General features: G+C 42.5%; 1 protein-coding gene and 1 long non-coding RNA gene across 4 annotated transcripts in view; one reads left to right on the forward strand and one right to left on the reverse strand.

Moving 5' to 3' along the window:
- The window catches only part of LOC146352385 (uncharacterized), a 52605-nt gene extending 39101 nt beyond the window's left edge, over positions 1-13504 (reverse strand). The window contains exon 1 of the long non-coding RNA XR_014787715.1: positions 13189-13504. This is a non-coding gene — a long non-coding RNA (uncharacterized LOC146352385). The remainder of the gene's footprint in view (positions 1-13188) is intronic.
- Positions 13505-13606: 102 nt separating this feature from the next.
- SRFBP1 (serum response factor binding protein 1) overlaps positions 13607-18023 on the forward strand; it is a 108123-nt gene continuing 103706 nt past the window's right edge. For 2 of the 3 annotated variants that reach the window (XM_084833947.1, XM_084833945.1), the window contains exon 1: positions 13607-13711. In XM_084833947.1, the coding sequence (XP_084690073.1) occupies positions 13682-13711 (30 nt within the window). In that variant the 5' untranslated portion in view covers positions 13607-13681. Of the gene's footprint in view, positions 13712-13975; positions 14205-18023 lie in introns of all 3 variants that reach the window. The other variant, XM_084833946.1, reaches the window with a different exon arrangement.

The following is an 18023-nucleotide window of genomic DNA, read 5'->3' on the forward strand; positions in this document are numbered from 1 at the left end:
TCCCTTTCACATTGTACTATGACAAATGCCAATGGACACCTGTGTATATAAGCTGCTGTGTGAAGTGGCTTTAATTTCAAGATGTCTCATATTGGTTGTTATCTTGAGCTCTTTGTTCCACAAGCACCTTCCCAATAGATAGAGGCTCCCCAAAGAGGCTCATCAGGCCCAGACACGCTATTCTTTGAGCTCTTTCAGAAAGTGTTGATTCAGCTGCTTTTAGATTTTAATCTAATATTTGTAGAGCTATTGGTTGTGGTAATAGTAATAATTCCACAAACAGAACAGGAGGTGAAAACTCTATTACAGGCAAGGTTACTTCTGGTTCCTCCTGGGGAAGAACTAACAACTCCTAACAAACAGAATGGGCAGTGAAACTAAATCCTAAGGCGCCAAATCATATTACTAACTCTATAGTTAGGGAATATTTCCAAATGCCTTCAATCAATATTCCTCATCATGATGATGCTATAACTATAATAATTATAAAAGCTTCTATCCCACCTGTCTCCCTGAAATGGAACTCAAGGCAGCAAACAATCAGCAATATTTTAAACCAACTTAAATATAACCACAATAGTTGCACTTGTTCCTGCTATGGAATTGTATTTTCTATGCCTTCTGTTGTTCATATTGCTGTGGTGTTTGTATTTTGGAATGTGCATTACTTCTACAGTGTTTATATAGTGATTTTAATTTGTGAACCACTTTAGCTTTAATCTGAGATAAGTAAAAGTGGATTATAAATGATAAAATAAATAAAAAATTAAATAAAGCTCAATAACTTTGTGGCCTTTTAAGTGGGGTGGGGGGTGGGAGAAGCTAATGTTATTCCAGTATCCTGCTTGTCTTGGGTTGGAATACAGCCACATGTCATTTCCAGGGGACTTACCTATCCACAGAGTCACACAGATGGCTCAGATTTGTGGTGTAAAACTATCTTATTTTTTATCACTTTTAGGGCAGAATCTTATGCGTGTTTGGACAGAAACTCTCCAGTATGGCTGGGGCATGCTGGGAGCTGTAGGACTTTTTTCTGTCTAAACATGCATAGGATTGTGCCCTTCATTTTTTTGCTCTTATTCAGGCAGTTAATCAGATTATGTGCTGACCTTGCTGTTGGGCAGAAATTTGGAACCCATTTAAACTTTGCCATAATAATAATAAATCACTTCTTCTAATCTGGGAATGTCCCTTCTTCTCTTTAGGCAAAGAGCATCAGATTGTGTAAGATGCTGTCTCTATTTTTGGTCCCCAGGCAAGGGAGACAGATCTAATTCAGTATTAGAATTTCCTAAATGATTAAGAAGAAAAAAATGAATACTGAATGCAGTAAACAAGACTAACCTCTATTTAAGAATAGGTTAACAAGTATTGTGGAAAATGTGTATAATTAACTCCTAATGAACTGACAATGTGGCAACATGGTGAACCTGTTCTGGAACGCTGCTTGTGGATTAGGTATGGACTAACTGATAGTCTCTTCAAAATATAGTGGATATAAAGTTCCTAAAATACTGAGAGGTAAAGGTGCTGCTAATTGTTCAAATAAATCAGGTAACTGTGAACATTTAATTTGTCTGCTTCTTATTTAGGAATAATCATGAAATGATTTACAATTTGCATAGACTGCTTGGAAATAATAAACAATGTTAATAATGACCTTACAGTATTTTTCACTTTGTACAATGTATGGAAAACACAAGCCTTTAAATATTCTGATGGGCTGTGATGATCTCTTGTCACTTTGCAGTCAATACAGTACTGAATAAATTGCTGCCCACACAATAGTTCACTTACATCTTACATATGTCATGAATACAGCAGACTTTCATGGCCAATGAAGAGCATTACCAGAATTCTGTCTTCCTGATCCAGCAGGGGTTGGATGATAAGCCACATGTGCAGATGGATACAGGTTCCTGACCCCATCCAGAAGCAGGCTCCTGTGTATGCATACCCCATTCAGATCACTGGCAAAAGCACCAATAATGGGGGGGGGGGAGGAATCCATGGCTTAAGTCCCTTCTGTTTCCCTCTACAAAAAATCATCAGTGCTATCACAACTGCAGGCATAGCAGCCCACTATTGTCTATAGATACAGCAGGAGTGGAGGAATGCTGCGATCCTGTGCACACTTACCTGGGAGTAAGTCCTATTGAACCCAGCAGGGCTTACTTCTGAGACAACATGCACAAGATGCATGGGCTGCAATCTGACAAGAGATAAGACTTATTTTAAAACAGTGGTGGACAACTTGTGGCCCTCCAGATGTTTCAGACCAGAGCTCCTATCATCCTTCTACTGGCTATGCTGGCTAGGGCTGATGGGAGTTGTAGGCCAAAACATCAGGAAAGCCACAAGTTGCCCAATCCTGTTTTAAACAGATGCTTTGGCAGCTCAAAAGTAACTTCTGATGTTCTATTTTCCCAACTGCATTTTAAAAATGCATGTAGAAATGCTGCCAGACCATAGCTCAAAAGCCAGACACAAGTACTTGCACATTAAGTATTTATTTCCAAGACTGGTAAATTGTAACATCACCCTACCCTTGTTGTGCACCTTACCTCTTCGATAAGCTGTTTAAAAAAGACTATTAGGCCACGGTCACTATTTTGCATTATTTATACAAGCTGCTGAACTCACCAAGAGGTGGAGAGAAGAATTTTGAACATAACTTTTTTAAAGCACTGGCAGCGGCTGCAGTTTCTAACTTACATATTATTAGGCCAAGGCAGCTCACTGATGGTTACAGAATTCTTAAGGGTGCAATCCTATGCATACTTAGACAGAAAGAAGGCCTACAATTCCCAGCATTCCCCAGCCAGCCTGGCTGGGGAATGCTGGGAGTTGTAGGCCTTCTTTCTGTCTAAGTATGCATAGAATTGCACCCTAAGGGCCTTTCCTACTGCAGCAGCATACTCCAAGTGGTCCCCATCAGATGTTTCAGCTACATGCAGGCTGGGGATGATAGGAACTGTAGACCAACACAACCAGAAGGCACCCACTTTGGGAAGACAGTACTATAGGAAATCATGGCATTAAATAAAAAGGCCTTCAATTGGTTGTGGGGAAACGTTCCTAACTGCAAGCTAGAAATATGTGACGGACTTCAGCTGCAGAGAAGCATCTGAACACACTGACCCAGAGACAACAAGGCTTCTCATCACTTTGCCTTGAAACATACTTTTACATGTACCCCACTTCCCATAACGGTAAGAAGTTGAATGGTCAATAGTACAGCATTTTGTTTAGATAAGAGGACTGGAAATGTATGGCATCTGCATGGTATTTATTTATAGATATGCAATCAGAACGTACTAGAGGCAAATGCGGTGTTATAAAGCTGGAAAAAGTGCAGAAAAGGACAACTAAATCAATCAAGGGGCTGGAGCATCTCCCCTGTGAGAGATGTTTACAACAGCTGGGATTGTTTAGCTTGGGAAAAAGGAGGGTAAAGGGAGACATGATAGAAGTCTACAAAATTATGCATGGTGTGGAAAATGTAGATAGGGAGACATTGTTCTCCCTCTCTCAAAATACTAGAACCCAGGGTCATCCTATGAAGCGGATTGGTGGGAGATTCAGGACAGATCAAAGGAAGTCCTTCATACAGCGCATAGTTAAACTATGGAATTCGCTACCACAGCATGTAGTGATGGCCACCAATTTGGGTGGCTTTAAAAAGTGGTTGGACAAATTCCTAGAGGAAAAGGAATTAATTTTTGTGAACCGCCCAGAGAGCTTCGGCTATTGGGCAGTATAGAAATGAAGTAAATAAATAAATATAAATAAATAAATAAAATAAAAGGCTATCAATAGGTACTAGTCTGGTTGGCTATGTGCTACCTCCAGCACCAGAGGCAGTGAGCCTATGTACACTAGTTGCTTGGGAACATGGGTGGGAGGGTGCTGTTGCACTCATGCCCTGCTTGTGGGTTTCTGACCGACAGCTGGTTGGCTACTGTATAAACAGAATGCTGGACTAGATGGACCCTCAGTCTGATCCAGCATGACTCTTCTTATGTTCTTATAGCACATCTGCTAATCCTGTAGCATATTCAGTTTCATCCACCTCCAAAGTTTAAACATTCAAACTGCAAATTCAAACTGCAAAGTCGCTGTTTTTCCTTACACATACACGTAGAACCTACTCTGAGACTTTTTGCAAACTGGATTCCTGGACTTCAGTTCAACATCTATGACGGGAGTTATACTCTAACCCATCTGGAGATGGGTTGGCTGGTGATGGCTGGTTTAGAAATACCTATGTACAAGAGTCTTTCCTGTTCACCATTGTTACTGTGGAAACCTGTAAGACTGTGGTTAGAGAGAGTTGTAAGTTTCTGTCATGAATCGGTATGAAAATCCTCTTTATGTTGAAAAGCTTAACTATTTTTGCCACTTCAGCTGGTCTTACTCTTAACTCCATGGATTATACAGGCCATGTTTGGATATCATGATCAACCATGGTTTCTTCTGATGAGAACAAGCTGCAGCAAGCCTCAGGCTCATGCACTGCTCCTCTTCTGATGCAACTGCAGAGGAGAAGTTTGGACATTTTTGTTTCTGTTTCTGTTTCTGTTTCACTGCAGCTTGTTCTTTCATCCAAACCCCAATAAGATGGAGTTATTCTTAACTATGGTTTGCTTTGAAACAAGCCAACTTCAAACCATGGTTTGTGAAGCAGGCTTGTTTCAACAATTTAGAGTTTGGATGTAATGCTGAAGGCCAGTTAATCAAAAACAGAAGTAAAATCCACTGATTTCTTCATAGCCATGCCAAAAGAGGAAGGGGCGGAGTGTGTGAGCCGAAGGCTTTCTGCAGCTTACTCTCATCACAGAAAAACATGGTATATTGTGACATCCAAAAACAGCCTCTGTAGCAGTGAAAACATAGTACTGAACACCCAGGTCACAGACATTAATCAAGAGTTGCATGAGCAGACTTCTGCTTGCATGAGGGGACTTCCCTTTGCTCTCTCTTCCCACTGTAATCCCCATGGCCCCTAAATCTGCTCCCATAAAGGCCCTTCAACCTTTCAGAGCATATTTGGGAGGTGTGTAGGCAGCTGCAGATCGGTGTAAATAACTGTCATTTCTGTAACTGGTTTGGAAATTTTGGGTAGAATCCGATCATGACCATCCACCAGCTCCTCATCCATTTTCTCATACTTGCTTGCTTGACCAGCAGACAGCCAGTGAGCAAGTAGGCTGTGGCATCTACTGCTCCTCCTTCTCACCACCACTGTTGTCTGGGCCAGGGAGAGAGACAGGTGAACAAGCAGGATGCAATGGTGACGAGGAGGAGCAACTCTAGGGGCCTCTTGTCAGTGGGGTCCTGCTGGGATGTGGGCCCTCAGCAGGTACCCCACCATGTCCATCCTTAGCATCAGCCTTGGTGGGAAGTACAGAGCCACCCTGGGTCCCATACCCATATAACCTAGCCTTTCCGCAGATCCAAGGCTGCTGATAAAGCAGCAGAGGGGGGAAAACAGTATCACCAGGATTGCTCGTATTATATCTGCTTGCTTAAAGTTGTTTTAGATATATATTGTCTATGTATCTGTCTGTTGGGTGTTTTCTGTAAATGGTTTAAAAACTTTGTTCACTGTATTTTTAATGGATTTTAATCTTTGTAAACCATCCAGAGAGCTTCAGCTATTCATCGTATAGAAACGATGATGATGATGATGATGATGATGAAATAACAATAACAGTAATAATAAATCTGCACAGTCACAGGAAAGACATCAAATACTGCAGTGGGAACTTCAGTTTTTTAAACCTGAAACATAGCAGGAAAATGGAACTGCTCTGTCAACTTCTAAACGAAGCCGAGAGTAAGAAAGCTCAGCTAGCAAGTCATCAAAGCAGCACCTGGAATCTTCAGCCTAACAAAACTTCCTAGCTTCAGTATGCAGTTCACTGACTGCACAGTGCAACTAAAATCATAGTACAAGTTGTCTGAGCTGCATGCATTTACAGTGTGTGGCCAGGCAAAAGGAGCTATCATTACCACAGGATGTTGCAATGGCAGTTAGCATACATGACTTGTTCACAGGTTGAGATGAATACATGAAAGGTAAATCCATCAGCACCTACCAGAAATCACAGCAGCATCCATTTTAGGGATGGTGTGCTTCTGACTGCCAGATGCTGGGAATTAACAATATGAGATGGATCATGTCCTGCCGGTAAGCCTCCCTGAGGCATCAGTCTAGCCACCGCCAATAGACAGGATGCTGAGCTAAATGGACCGTTGTTGTGACCTAGCATGCCCCTTCTGTTCTTAACACTGAAAGGTACATAGATTCAAATGTAAAGTTATAAATCCTACAAAACAGAGGCATCTGATGCTCATTTAGATTCCACTTCTTTAAACACTCCAGTAATGCAATTCCTACACAACAGTGCCACTTAGAGGCCAATGAGTCATTGGTGTACAATCCAAAATTCGATTATTTTGACTAATTATCCTAAACAAGAGTGCCACCCCGGGGCCGGTGAGTCACTCTTGTACAATCCAACATGGGATTATTTGGCTAATTATATTCAGTTCTAAGATTAAAGATAGATCAAAGCACACTAGTCTAAAATCTCAGTCCTAAACATCTTTTATTGGAAGCAGTGCCCATCCTGAGTTGCACTGCAGTACCGTTGATGCCAAAGGCATTTGGAACATAGAAACACATTCAGAAATGATGAGCACTAAACATCACATGATGTAAATGGGATGAAAAGGGTAACATAGTAAGCCAGCAGAATCTATAGAAGTAAAGGAATGCCAAAATTTCCAAATGAATGTAAATCATGTCTAAAATTATATAATTTTAAGAGCCACGCAATATATACACATACATAAACACAGATACCAGCCAGTTCTCAATAGTCCCAATAGTTTATCATACTTTAATGTAACCAAGAAACAGAAGCAAGGATGGGCCTATATATACATATTGGCCATGCTGGCTGGGGGATGATGGAAGTTGTAGTCCAACACATCTGGAGGGCAGCAGCTTGGAGAAGGCTGACATATAGAAACAGGGTTGATTCTTAGTGGCTGGTGTCATAGCAAGGGGGTAACAAATACAATTAACTACCACTCTAATTGTATCCCAAGTGCACCCCCTTACTTTCTCTATATATGTGAATGACTGTCAGTAATTCCTATGTGGAAAAGCAAAGTGTTGCCAGGACACTCCACCACCCTGCCATAGATTCTGCATAAAGGGAGGCGTTTGTGTGCACGGACTACACAGAGATGTGCTAAACATGCACACAGATGGCTCCTGCAACCTTCTCCCACTGCCTACACTCTACCCGTCATTATGACAGGCCTGTTGCTAGTTACAAACACTGGCACATTTAGTATAAACTTTACTCAATAAATATTACTCAGAATTTTGTATGAAACTGGGCAAACAGTCATAGCTGCATCTGAAGAGCAGCTATGCTTTTCAGGATTAAAGGGTTAAAAGGATTACTGCAGATGCAGAACAATGCTTCACCCATGCTCCAGATTCATAAACCAAAATAAAAACTGAAAAAGAACTTAGTTTAAAAAGTAATAATGAGCTTCAGTACCTAAATAATGATTTTCAAAAACATGGAACAAGCAATCCTAGTTATGGGTCTTATAAGCATGGGTTCTGGAGGAATGGGGTTTGAGAGAGCCCATGCTTATAAGACTTGTCCTAGGTGTGCTCATTCCATGTTTTTTGTTCTAAAATAAAAAATAAAAATACATTTCACAGTTAACAATGCTATCAGAAGATCACAGATGGAGACTAGATGTACCCTATATATCTCAACTGGAATCAGCAATGTGGATGAGACATAAGTTTTTGTACTTTACCTTATGGATTTTCCAAACAAAGGGTGGAATATATATGATTAAAAATATAACCACATAAATATGATTAATACCCCCACCTCCACCAGAGAACAAAGCTGAGAAACCTCAGCCTCTGTCAGTCTTTCTTCACCTCCCCAGTTTTCTTCTTTTTAAGATTCTGGGATACCTCCCAAGCAATTCTGACTACCTAACTTCACAATTTCTGTCCTTCCCGAATTATTATACCTTTCTTGACCAGGGTCACTGACTTTTCTAAGCTTTCCTTCAATTAAGTAAAAACAACTTTATTAACAATGAATACTCCACCCATTTCCTCATAACAGCAGGAATATAGGCAGCTGCTGATTGGACCAGCAGCATAAGAAGCGCGTTGCCCCTCAAGTAAAAGAGAACAGGTTGAGACAGCTGAGAGGGAGGACAGCAACGAATGCTGCCATATGTGGGGCAAGAACATGATGCAGCCTTCCCTAACTTGGCACCATCCATAGGTGCTGAACTGCAACTCCCATCATTCCCAGCTGGCTGGGAATGATGGGAGCTGCAGTCCAGCACTTCTGGAGGGCACTAAGTTGGGCAAGGCTGGCATAATGCAAGCCTGGGAGAGCCAGTCTGTATTCATGGCCCTTTTCTGATTTCTCTGCATGGTTTTCAACTGGAAACTGGATATATTATGACCTTAAAATGGGGACAGTATAAAGGCCGGAATGGGCCAGAACTATGACATATGTTAGAGACACTTGAAAAAAATATTTTCGTACAGAAAACCTTGAAAATTATATTATTATTCACCCCTTAATGCCCAGAACACATCCAGTGAATGGTAACTTCCAAATGAGCCAAATCAACCAAATTCACCAGTCTCACATAACTACATGGCACTGATATGATAAGCCACAAAACTTCCACAGAAACCATGTTCAGGTACCTGTTCTGGTCAATAGTCCATGTTCTTGAAATATGGCCCGGAAAGGCCTCTTCCAAATGAGCCAAATCAACCAAATTCACCAGTCACATATATCTACATGAGAAGGATACAATAAGCAACAAAATTTCCACAGAAACCATGTTTGGATACCAGTTCTGGGTGATAGTCCACATTCTTGAAAAACATACGGCAACTTCCAAATCAACCAAATCAACCAAATTCACCAGTCACACATGACTGTATGGGAGGGATGCAATACGCCACAAAATTTCCACTGAAGCCATGTTTGCATACCCGTTCTGTAAAAAAGTCCATATTCTGGAAAATGGCCCAGAAAGGTCAGTTTCAAGTGAGCCAAATCAACCAAATTCACTTTTCCCATTCGACTGTAGGGGAGGGACACAATGAGCCACAGAACTACCATTTAGGGGAAAAAAGGAGCGTAAGGGGAGACATGATAGAGGTGTACAAAATTATGCATGGTGTGGAGGAAGTGGATAGGGAGACATTTTTCTCCCTCTCTCATAATACTAGAACCTGGGGTCATCCCATGAAGCTGATTGGTAGGAAATTCAAGACATATAAAAGGAAGTACTTCTTCACACAGCACATAGTTAAACTACGGAATTCGCTACCACAGGATGTAGTGATGGCCACCAATTTGGTTGGCTTTAAAAGGGGATTGAAGAAATTCATGGAGGATAAGGCTAGAAATTAGGGATGTACGACTCCCTTACCTCCGGGTCTGGTGGGGGGGGGTCCGCAGGGAGGGGAGGTGATCCGTCCCTTCCCCCTGGAATCCGTCCGGGCCGGCTCTACTCCATGGCAATCCTGCAGAGCCAGCCGCCATTTATGGCTGCATTTAGGCTAATCTACCAGCTTTGTGGCCGCAAATGGCTTCCATTATGCCATTTGCGTCCCTGTTTTTTGACACGATAGGCTACGCAAATATTTGCGTAGCCTATCGTGTGAATAGGGACACAAATGGCGTCTACTACGCCATTTGTGTCCCTGTTCACGCGATAGGCTTCGCAAATATTTGTGTAGCCTATTGTGGGGAAAAACAGTGATGCAAATGGCGTAGTGGACGCCATTTGCAGCTGTAAAGCTGGTAGATTAGCCTAAATGCAGCCGTAAATGGCTGCATTTAGGCTAATCTACCAGTTTTATGGCCGCAAATGGCGCCCACTACGCCATTTGCGTCTGGAGACTCACTTACCCTATCCCAGCGATACGACACAGCAATGGTGGCCGGCCGTATCGCCAGCGAAGCAGAGCCGGCGGCCAGCTCCACAGGATCAACACTACGAGTGAGCCAATCCGCACGGATTCTGGGAGGAGGCAGAGGTGAGTGCTCCGTTCTTCCACGGGCCCCAGTGGGGCCCGTGGTGGAATCCTCCCCCATCCCTACTATAAATGGCTACTAGTCCTGATGGCTATATGCTACCTGCAGTATCACAGGCAGGATACCTATCTACACCAGTTGCTGGGGAACATGGCCAGGCAGGGGCTGTTGCACCTATGCCCTGCTTGTGGGTTCACAGTCAACAGCTGGTTGGCCACTGTGTGAACAGAATGCTGGACTAGATGGACCCTTGGTCTGATCCAGCATGGCTGTTCTTATGTTCTTACCACAAAAACACATTCTGATATCCATTCCAGGCAATAGTCCATGTTTTCTAAAAACGGCCCCGAATAGCAACTTCCACATGAGCCAAATCAACCAAAGTCACACATAACTACACGGGAGGCATACAAAAAGCCACAAACTGTCCACAGAAACCACATTCAGATACGTATTGCAGGCAATGGTGGCTAGTGACTCCAGTTCCAGACGGGCTGTGATTACATTCAGGGTTTCAGTTATTACCAGCCAATACTCTAACAGTGCTATCCAACATGCTGAAAGGTGCTATCCAACATGCTGAACCCTATTCCCAAAATGGCTTCAGCACTTTGGATAGCACTGTTAATGGTACAGCTGGTGGTAACTAAAACAGTGAAAGGAATAACAGCGCCGTCAGAACTGGAGTCACTAGCCACCACTGGCTCCAGGCAATAGTCCATATTCTGGAAAAACTTTCAGGAACGGCAACTTCCAAGTGAGCCAATCAACCATATTCGCCAGTCATGCATAATTACATGGGAAGGATGCAACAAGCCACAAAACATCCACAGAAAACACATTTGGATACCCATCCATATTCTAGAAAATGGCCCAGAAGGGCAACTTCAAAATAAGCCAAATCAACCAAATTCACCTGTCACACATAACTGGGAGTGATGAAATGAGCCACAGAACCACCACAAAACAATATTCCAATAACCAGACTTACAGTCTAGTTTTTTACTTTTGCGAGGGATTTGTGAAAATGTGTACTTGCACATGTGTGCATGCATGCAAGTGCAGTAATGTGCATACGTAAATGAATGAAATTCTTGTAGAAAAGTTCCAATTCTGTCAACGAGTGGACAGAAAAACAAAGGATGCCTGACAGTCTGTGAAACACAGACAGAACGGATTTAAGAAAATTCATAAATCCCTAGCCATGCCTCCTATTTACATTGCCAAAAAGGCATGCAGTTTCAATGTAAATTGCAGGCATAGGGGAAAGGGTTAAAGGCCCTTACCCACCAGTTTGGGGTCCTGAACCATATGAGGTCCCAAGAGTTTACTTTTCAGTAAAAAAAGAAAGAAACCTAGCTACATCTTTACAGCAACATGAAGTTTGACCTTCAGATAATTTGGGAAGGCTGGGGATGGAATGCACAGATTTGGGTGGGGGGACCAGAAGGATCAGGACCTCACACCACCTTTTGCAAAGCAGAAATGCAATACAAGGGCCCAAATCCCTGCTCTTACTTCCTGTGTGGTGGGGAAAGGACATGCAAGGATTGTATCTCACACTATATTCTCATGTCACACTGAATATGCATTCACACTCTATGTACGCCTATTTCATTTCACTTCATGCAATCACACTTTCCCTTGGTAAGCAAAGATGCCCCATGTTGTCCTGGTCTTATATTGCTTTATGAAGCATGAAGGGTTACTGCTAGAAGAGGTCTCCCTCTCATTGTTTAACCCATCCTGCCAGCTATTGATGTAACTAACAAACAGGCCTGGCTCAACTCACAGGAAGATTTCTCTAGTGATAGAGTAAGGCTCAGATGCTTCATAAGGCAATATAGAACCAGGACAACATGGGGCATCTTTGCTGGTCCCAGACACTCCATCCTCCTCATGTGCATTTGGGCCTGAAAAACCTAGGAGAAATGTGGATGCATGGAGGGTAAGTTGTAAGCAAGCATAATATATGACACTGTACAACATCATCACTGATCACGGGGCCTGTCAGTTAAGGCACCAGACTTAGCTTTCAGTTTCCTGGATTCATGGACCTTGAGCAAACATGAGATAGCTTTAAGTCTGGTCTTAAACCAGCAGACTTTTTAAAAATAATTGAACATAAATTACCCTGGTTTAACAATAGACAAATGTAATTTGATGGTGTCAAATGTTACTTGGTAGGGCTAAAAGTTAGACACACATCAGTAATTTTTGAGGTGGTTTTGATTCTGTTATATTATTGTAATATACACTGAATGTGGCTTTTGATTCTAATACTGAATGGTAATGTTTGGTTATGGCTCATTGTATCACTCCCATCTAGTCATGTGTGACTAGTGAGTTTGGTTGAGTTGGCTCATGTGGAAGTTGCTGTTCCAGGCCATTTTTTGAAAATGTTGACTATTGTCCAGAACTGGTATCGGAACATGATTTCTGCAGAAATTCTGTGACTTAGTGCATCCCCCCCCCCCCCCGCCCCGTCATGTGTGACTGGTGAATTTGGTTGATTTGACCTACTTGGAACTTGCTGTTCTGGGCCATATTTCAAGAATGCAGACTATTGCCTGGAATGGGTACCTGAATGTGTGTTTTGTGGCTTATTGCATAGTTATGTCTGGCTGGTGAATTTGGTTGATTTGGCTCATTTGGAAGTGGCTGTTCCAAGCCATTCCATTCTCTTCCAGATGTGTTCTGGGCATTAAGGGATTAATAATAATAAAGTTTTCAAGTGTTTCTGTCCTAAAATACAGTTCTCAAGTGTCTCTAATACATGCCATAGTGTTTGGGATGTTTTGTTGTTGCTGTGTTTTTTTTTTAATAAAGGGGCCGTTCCTACCTACGCCATTCCAGCTTTTACACTGCCCGCTTAAAAAGTCTCTGTCCCTTCTGGAGGTGAGAAAAACAGGCTAACACACTATATCACTCATTAGGGCCAGTTCGTAATTCTGGAAACAGATTTCAAAGCGAGTGTGGCTATTGCTTCTGTGTCTCAAAAGTGCCCGAGATAGCTTTACACCGAAATCCAATTTAAAGCTGCAATTCCGCGCCCGCTTACCTAGGATTAAGTCCCATTGAACTCAATGGGAATTCTGAGTAAACATCAGACGTATAACTCTTCTTCCTCAACGGCGCAATGCTATGAATGCTTAGCCAAAAGTAAGTTCCACTACATTCAGTGGAGCTTACTTCCAGGTAAGGATCGCAGCCTAAAGCTTGCAGACTACCAGATGCATCAGTTCCAGTCTTTTCTCGCCCCGCCCCCGCGGCCTTTTTCTTTTCTTTTACGCTTCACCAGCACCCGAAGGACGAATTCCAGGGAATGCACACTGCGGCACAGGATCCTAAGTCTATGGTTAAGTCTTAAACTACGTTTCACCGCCTCGGCACCATAGAGAGTAAGCTAGAGCGCCGCCCGGAAGGAAAGCAAGTGAGGACAGCGCGTGCGCGTTGTTTCGTTTCCGTGAGCTGGAGGCAAACGTGCGGGGTTAGAAGAGCGGCCGGTCGTAGGCGAGGTGGGCGCTTCGTCGTCGCGCCTTCGAGCCGAGGCCATGGCGGAGGTCCTGAACCTCAACAATGAGGTGAGTTTCTTCCTGCGTCCCCAGCCTTCGTTGAGAAGCAGGCTCGCGCGTGACGAAGGCGCCTTCGAGAGTACGAGGGAGCAGCCTGGGGGGCGGCGGTGGCAGGGGCCGGCAGGTAAAGAAGCCTCGGTGAGAAGGGAGGCTACGGAGCGGGTGAGGGGCCTGCTTCTGCGTGCGTCGTTCGAGGGAGGGTGGCCTTGTTGTAAAATGGGACACGGGGGTAGCTTAGTCAGTGGTTTGTTTATTTATTTATTTCGTATCCAGATCAAACTTTACTCTGCCAAAATGTAGCCACCGCCGCAGCTTTGTCGTTAGCTTGCTGCAGATCGTCAACAGTACAAGACTCCGGCAGTAATCGACACACCATCAGATGCGCTGAGCCTTGGATTTCTCCACATTCACATAATATATTGTCGTCAGCCAACAGCCTTCACTTAAATAAATTCGTCTTACACCTTGGTACCCCTACCCTCTTCCTCTTCATGAGTCAGTGGTAAGGCACGTGCTTGGTTGGGATGCAAAAGATCCCTGGTTCAATCCCTGGCCTTCCCGGGTAGTTCTGGAAAAGATCCCTGTCTGAGACCCTGTCAAACACCTTTCACGTTAGTATAGCAGCCAGCGCTGTTTGGTCCTTTATGGGAGTTGTAATCCTGGCTAGAGATGTGTGAAGACCTGGGGGGGAAAAACAACAGAAAAATACGGGAAAAACCTAGTTTTCCCCTGAAATTGAACAGCTTTGAATTATGAAACATTTTCCTGTAGCACTTAAGACAAGGTGTTTATATATTGTTACCAAGCCTTTACTCCCGCCCCCCAATGATTTCTGAAAGCTGTGTAATAAAGACTTTTATAGAAAGACTAGAGATGTAAAATATCTAGAAATAATGAAGCCATGGGGGAAAATGTTTTTAATCCTCTCTCTAAGATTCTCAGCATAATTATTGCTTCCATTTCTTATTAAAATTATTGATCCAATGTATCTATTACTGAAAAACATTTTGGGATTCTCCAAGTCATGCTCAATTTCCCAATGTGTGAATAGAATTACCATATCATAATATGGAAGAAAATGTGCATTCGTAATAGTTTGGGTTATGTTCTACGGAGTCTGGTATTTCTGGACATGTCTTCCTCTGCCTCTAGTTCTTCCTGCTTCTAGGATGATTCAGATGTTTCAGGGACTACTTGCTGAAGTTCCCTCAGATCAGACATACACTAGGCACCTAAAATATATTATGTATAACTTGGTTTGCTCATAAATTAATCATGTTTGGTATATTAAATTTTAAAAGTATAGCTTATTTAGTCAATAATTACAAATGTACTGAGTTCACTTTTTAAAGTTTTTAAATATAATGATGATTTTATGACCAAACCAAGTTATATATAATATAGCTTCACGAACATAAAGGCAGCCTTCCTCAACCTGCTGCCCTACAGATGTTTCGGGCTACAACGGGGAGCATTCCTGACTATTGGTCATCCTGCCTGAGGCTGCTAAGAGCTGAAGTCCAAAGTATCTGGAGGGCACCAGGTTGGGGAAAGCTGCCCTGAAGGAACAAAAAGACTTTACATCTGTGAAGAGTACTAAAAAAATAAGTATTGATTATTTTTCATTTTTTCCAAAAATTCCCATTTTTTTCTGAACCCCGCCCCCCCAAAATGCAGTTTTTTTCCATGGCTTCAAAATTTCCAGAAGCTTTATATCTCTAGTCCCAACACATGTGGAGGGCACTCTATAATGGTATAGAGACCATTAGCGTTCAGTGTGTGGATCAGGGTCTGTGGGTTATAACAGCAGCACTGTCATAAAATAATATGTATGGTAAAAAAAAAAGGAGGGATCCCCAAATGCATGTTTCATCAGCAGACATTGTCCTATGTCTGACAAGTTTGAAGTCTCCCATTGTAGATAGTATCGAACTAGATGGACCAGTGGTGTGACGCTGTAAAAGGCAGCTTCCCATACATGGATGCCTATGCTCTTATGTATCTGTAGAACAATTTCCAGAGTGGTTGCTGTGAGTTTTCTGGAAAATGTCAAATTGCAAAATTTTCCAGAAAAATTTTCAATGCAGATTAGGTTATTTTACATAGGGTCATCTGCATTGGAAACTGTTCTGATGTCCTAGCCTACAGAGATCATTATGATACAACAAAGCTTAAAAAATGTACCCCATGTTAATTTTTTGTTCCGCAAGTATTTGACGTTAAATATTTGAGTTGGGGGTGGGGAGATAAAAGAACATTTGGGGAGCAATCCTATGGGGATGGCTGTAAGCCTCCAAATCGGAAGCTTATGGCCATCCAGTGCAGAGTGGGAGGAGTGATGGAAGTGATCTTTGCCTCTGCACTCCTCCCACTGCATTTCAGCTAGATGGGCTGTTTCCCATCTGTTCCTGGGAAGGGGAATAGGTGAGGAGCTTGGACTCCTGGGTCTGAGCGCTGACTCCAGCCTCGAATCCAGGATTCCAAACCATCTTATGCCCCTCCAGTCGCTCTCTAGGGCCATAGGATTGCTCTCTTAATGTGATTTAGGCTACAACCTTATGTATATTTAGAGAGAAAAAAGTTCTACAACTCCCAGCACTCTCCAGCCAGCATGGTTGGCTGGGAAGTGCTGGGAGTTGTAGGACTTTTTTTCTGTCTAAACATGCATAGGATTGTGCCCTTAAATGTTATATAGAATTTTTTATTGGAATACTTGCAATTTTTAAAAAGATAATACCATGTACTTCCCTTACACTTAAGAAAAAAATAAAGATACTGAAAACTGTTGACGGACTGATGTTAGTAACCCAAAGAACTCTGTATGATAGTCTGATAACCACTCATCTGTTTCAACAGAGTTCAGCTCTCTTCCACTAAGATTGTTGGGCACCCTCAGTTTCGCTATTACTACTTATTAGTTCCATTTCACTCTGAAATGTATATGTATTTCAGTGACATATATGTATTCCCTCAAATACCTGCCAGGGATAATCGCCTGAAAAACATTAATTACAACTTTGAAACTGCCAAGCTTGCCTAACATTGTATTATCATTTGGCATACATTAACTTTTACTAATGAACGTATTATTTCATTTCTATACCACCCAATAGCTGAGGCTCTCTTGGAGGTTCAAAACAGTTCATAAAAATAAATACAAAAACTACAACATTATAAACATTGTAATGAAATGGAAAATTTTCTGTGAAAAAATAAAGCACTAGAAACTTTTCTGTCCCATATAGACGATTTCACTCCATGAAAGCTTATGCCATAATACATTTGTTAGTCTTTAAGGTGCCACAGGACTCTATATATTTATGTACAATAGCCATACAGATTCATATATAAATCTATGTCTAATATATTCACGCTCTGTGTATGTGTGCTCACATTTGTTTACCTGCAGGCTGTTCTTGTGTACATATTTTTTGTTCAGTCGTTAAGTCGTGTCCGACTCTTCGTGACCCCATGGACCATAGCACGCCAGGCCTTCCTGTCCTCTGCTCTCTCCCGGAGTGTGCTCAAGTCCATATTCATTGCATCGGTGATGCTATCTAGCCATCTCATCCTCTGCCGTCCCCTTCTCCTTTTGCCTTCAATCTTTCCCAGCATCAGTACCTTCTCCAGGGAGTTTTCTCTTCGCATTAGGTGGCTAAAATATTTGAGCTTCAGCTTCAGTATCTGTCCTTCCAATGAGCACTCAGGGTTGATTTCCTTTAGGATGGCCTGATTTGACCTCCTTGCAGTCCAGGGGACTCAGAAGAGTCTTCTCCAGCACCACTGTTTGAACGCATCAGTTCTTCAGCGCTCAGCCTTCCTTATAGTCCAGCTCTCACAGCCATACGTTGCTACTGGGAAAACTATAGCTTTGATTATACGAACCTTTGTCGGCAAGGTGATGTCTCTGCTTTCTTACTATGCTGTCTAGGTTTGCCACAGCTTTCCTCCCAAGGAGCAAGCGTCTTTTAATTTCATGGCTACAGTCACCGTCTGCGGTGATCTTGGAGCCCAAGAAAATAAAATCTGTCACTGCTTCCATTTCTTCCCCTTCTACATGCCAGGAAGTGATGGGGCCAGATGCCATGATCTTCTTTTTTTTAATGTTGAGTTTCAAACTAGCTTTTGCACTCTCCACTTTCACCCTCAACAAGAGGCTCTTTAGAGCCTCTTCGCTTTCTGCCATTAGGGTGGTATTGTCTGCGTATCTGAGGTTGTTGATAATTCTCCCAGCAATCTTAATTCCGACCTGTGAGTCATCCAACCCGGCGTTTCTTATGATGTACTCTGCATATAAATTAAATAAGCAGGGTGACAATAT

The sequence above is a fragment of the Heloderma suspectum genome, chromosome 2 (assembly GCF_057233095.1).
Source record: "Heloderma suspectum isolate Gila_16-S chromosome 2, 16-S_ref, whole genome shotgun sequence".
In the NCBI taxonomy this organism is placed as follows: domain Eukaryota; kingdom Metazoa; phylum Chordata; class Lepidosauria; order Squamata; family Helodermatidae; genus Heloderma; species Heloderma suspectum.